We start from the raw sequence: 4096 nt of genomic DNA on the forward strand, positions 1-4096 counted from the left end.
CGCCACTTAGGACGTCTACACCTGCCACACCAAAAATGCCTTATTATGTACCTTAGGGGGGACCAAGTAGTCATCAAACCTCCCCCAAGTAGTCATCAAACCTCCCCTCGACCAAGTGTTGTATACTTTCTTGCAATCAAAGTTTTCTTGCATCCAATGTCTACAATGCTTGTTTTAAAGATGTTTTCAACTGTTTTTCTCTCTTACGTTTTCTAAAACCAATTTTCTCCTAAAACGTGAGCGGAGGCTAGACCCACGACCGAGATTGTCCGCAACTTACAGTTTTTCCCGACTGACTTGCTTGTTTGAGCTAGAACAAGTGCCGCACAATCGCTCAAGCTGCTTTGAAAAGGTGCGATTGTGACACCCAACACGTGGCATCCTTAAAGCCATGTCACACTGAAGTCGCGGCCAATGACTGCGACTTTCACAAAATCGCAGTCATTGACTGCGATTTCGGCCTAAAATCGCAGCCATTAAACGCGATTTACCTCTACCCTACTTTTGAAAATACTTTCAAATCTACATTATTTGTGTGATTTGTTTTTTAAAAAACATTATTTTTAAAAAAAATCCGATTATGGAAACAACTGATGCAACCACAGTCACCGGAGCCAGAATCGGCAACACCATGGCCACCAGATGCAATTGCGGCCGCTACCAGAGAACAAACCGCCACCATCTTCAACCCTATTTGAACATCTGCCAAATTCATTCCGCGTTCTTCCTCTTTTCGATTCGATATCAATAATTTCGTTTACAGACCATGGGGAAAGAGTAGATGATCTTTCATTTATATAGCGCGCAAAACGAAACGCCATTTTGAGAGAAAATTGAAAAGGCAATTGAAGATTGCCGTCGGTTCTTGTAGTTGTGGGAATCGAAGCATATTTTAGGAAATTGGATCAGCTTCTAGCAATCACATTAATCGAGGAAAAAACACCTATACTCAGACTAAAGCTACTGTGAGATTAATACAGAGAACAATAATTAACAGCCACGCTAAAACCAATTACAACAGAAAGCAACCGAAAAAAGAAGGAAAAAAAAAATCCATCCAACCATTTAGCAGTTTATTGAGGAGAGAATTCAGAAGATCCTAAATTGATTTGGTCACGATCTCCACCAAACGACCGAAATTCCGAGAAGAACTTCCGGTGGGTGCGGCGGCGTTATGCGCCAACTCCCGGAGAACGGCGACGTTGTCCCTCATCTGTTTTCCCTTTTCAGTTCCCAAAACTTGACCCAACGCCTTCAAAATCCCAGCCTTCGTCAGCACGCCTCCTTCCAGCCCCACGCCTATTCCCCACACGCTCTCCACCGTCTTCACGTTCATCCCCTGGTCCCCCATGAACGGCCGCCCAATCATCGCCACCCCTCCGCCAACGCTCTCCATAACCGAATTCCAACCGCCGTGCGTCACAAACGCGCACACCGACGCGTGCTTCAATATTTCCAACTGCGGGGCCCACGGGACGATTTTCCCTAATTTACCGCCGCTACTCCTCCGCAGCTTTTCCACGTCATTGGCATCGCCTCTAAACGACCACAGAAATGGGGACCCGCTCTCCTCCAGCGCGTCGGCCAACGCTGCCAGTTCGTGCGGCGGCGGAGATAGGAACCCGCCGAAGCTTATGTAGACTACCGAGTTGGGCGGGTGGCTGTCGAGCCAGGGTAAGCAGCCGTGGTCGTCGGAGGTGGGCGGCGGCGGCGAGAGAATGTTGAGTGGGCCAATGTTGAGGAAATTTTGGAGTCTTGAGTTTAGTAGGTGGTGCATCTCTGTGTCTATTTCTTGGAAGGAGTTGATGAGAACGGAGGTGGCTCGTGGAAGATGATGGCCCATTTTGTGTACCATGTCTGCGAAGGGTGAGTCTGCGCTCCCGGACGCGACTTCTTCGGGTAAATCAGCTACGCGCATTGATGAGAAACCGAGTCCGGGCAAGAAGTCCAGGGATTTCTCTCTTGATCCTGCTACCAAATTCTTGTCATATTTAATTAACTTGTACACTGTAATTACTTTTCAATCCGTTTCTCGTTGTTGTTTGTCTGTAATAATATTTTAGAAACAAATGGAATGGTTTTGAAATATCCCGCTTTTTCTTTTTCCTTCTCTAGAAACAGAAATTTGAATATAACGTGGACGTGGGCGGCTGGGCATTAACGAACTGAGTGTGGATATTTAATAGCGCCGCTGATAATGTATTGAAGTTTTGTACTACTGTAAGCTGTAATGTAACTCATGTTGTGTCCTCTTCTGTTTTTTCTTATCCTTTTTTTTTTGTGTGTGCCTATTTTCATTATTAAGTCTAAGACAAGAGAGAAAAAAACGGAAGAAAACAAATTCCTATCCAGTCTAAGGGTTCACATTTCAAAGAAAAATATATATAAAAATTAAATAAAGGAAAAAACTTTGACCCTTTAGTGTGACGTGTGCTTGAATATAAGGATGATGCGGCAAACCAACTCATTATTTCTTTTTGTAATTTTTTTGTTTTTACATTTCTATGTTGTCATGGTATCACGGAGGAAGTTCTTCCTTAATTCTTGAGGAAGGAGTTTTTTCTAATACAAAATACATTTTTGATCGTTTAAAAAAAATATATACATTTTTGGTCTCTAATTAGTTGTCCTTACATAATATTGAATGACTGGCTGGTCAATTTATTATTATTATTATTATTATTTTATAAATTATGTAGATAATGGTCAACTTACTTAGAGACTACTTAAAATTATTATTCAGTACTAAAAGTATCTCTTTAAAACTTGTAAAAAATATAAAATAGGTGTATTTTTCCAAATATTAAAAAGACAATAAAAGAATCTACCTCCTGCGAAAATTATAATAGTAAAAGTAATTAATACCCTCTCTTATTAAAGTTTTTTACTTTGTGGAAGTTCCTTAGCTCAGTTCAGTTTGAACTTGTTATTTTCTTCGTAAATGGACTTCAGATGATCACCGGTCGTCTTCTGGTTATCTGGTTATCACATTTTTTAACCATCTCTCTAATTTGTAAGAGGTATTGATTTCAGTTCTGGTTGATGTGGGCTTGGACTTCAGTTTAAAAAGCTTTTGTACTAACCAAGCCCACTAAACTAACAATCCCTCGTCCTGTAACTTGTAAAATTTCTCTATCATCTAATTCTCCATATTCCATAATAAGCGTAAGAAAATGATGAAAATGCGGCGTACCAGAAGATTTGAGATTCTCCCTGATGAGATCCGTTTCGAGATGCAGGAACAGAGGCCGAGGCCCGGACGTCCACAGCGCCACCCACGGCACTTTCATTGCTCCGGCCATATCCCCCGCGAACCAGAAGAACGCATCGCTCATCACACACCCGATCTCCTCCCCGGCCGCCGCTGCCGCCGCCTCCATCCCCTTCTTAAACCTCTCCGCCGCCCCATTCAGGAAGAGCTCCACCACCTCCACCTGGTTGCCTCCGAAAACGTAGCCCTCCGGCAAGCCGTCCCCCACGTCATAGGGCCTTATATTGGGGTTGGGCCGAGTTGAGCCCCCCGAGAAGATGGAAGCGTTGGATCTGGCGGTGCTGAGGAAGGAGAAGCGCAGGTGCGGGGCGGCCTCCGAGAGGCGGCGAACGAGGGTGAGAAGAGGCCCTGCGTGGGTCCCGAAAGGGAAGGCCAGAACGGCGATGTGGTTTGTGGTGGCTCGGCGATGGGACGCCGACATGTCGTTTAAATTTCTAATAGAAATTTTAAAATTGAAGTCACAGGAAATGGGTGATATTAAAAGGAGCAGGGAGAGGAAGAGAGAATGATGGGAGTAGGTTTAAAATGCGGTTGAAAATGAGTGACCTAGCTTCCACCACGTCAACAACCTTGGGATTCTTTGTAGGTTTCTTGGGAAATTTTCAAGTTGGGAGATTTTCTTTTCTATGATACTTTCGCTTTAATAGAAAATCAAATTAATCACTTGAAATGATGCGTCGGGTTGTAAATCGAATGTGCTATAATTTTTTGGTTGGTTTCTTCAAAGTCTTGAGTCAAACAACCATGGCACTTTGAACTACGGCTCTCTCATAAGTAGTGTGACGTGTCTCCTCTCCCTTCTTCTAGACAACTCAAGGCTGTAAT

General features: G+C 43.5%; 1 protein-coding gene across 2 annotated transcripts; it reads right to left on the reverse strand.

Annotated features, from left to right (window-relative positions):
• Window positions 1–949: 949 nt before the first annotated feature.
• On the reverse strand, window positions 950–3800 carry LOC111007270 (anthocyanidin 3-O-glucosyltransferase UFGT). Of its 2 annotated transcripts, none has more exons than XM_088126148.1 (2): window positions 3194–3800; window positions 950–1971 (listed from the first exon to the last, which is right to left on the reverse strand). In XM_088126148.1, exons 1-2 carry the CDS (start codon window positions 3690–3692, stop codon window positions 1100–1102), a joined length of 1371 nt encoding a protein of 456 aa, XP_087982274.1. In that variant the 5' UTR covers window positions 3693–3800; the 3' UTR covers window positions 950–1099. The 2 variants fall into 2 exon arrangements, with proteins under 2 accessions (XP_087982274.1, XP_022135265.2); XM_022279573.2 differs by having other exon boundaries at window positions 950–1968; window positions 3194–3786.
• Window positions 3801–4096: the final 296 nt, after the last annotated feature.

Source organism: Momordica charantia, assembly GCF_013281855.1.
Source record: "Momordica charantia cultivar OHB3-1 chromosome 6 unlocalized genomic scaffold, Mcharantia_2.0 BLBB01000006.1, whole genome shotgun sequence".
In the NCBI taxonomy this organism is placed as follows: domain Eukaryota; kingdom Viridiplantae; phylum Streptophyta; class Magnoliopsida; order Cucurbitales; family Cucurbitaceae; genus Momordica; species Momordica charantia.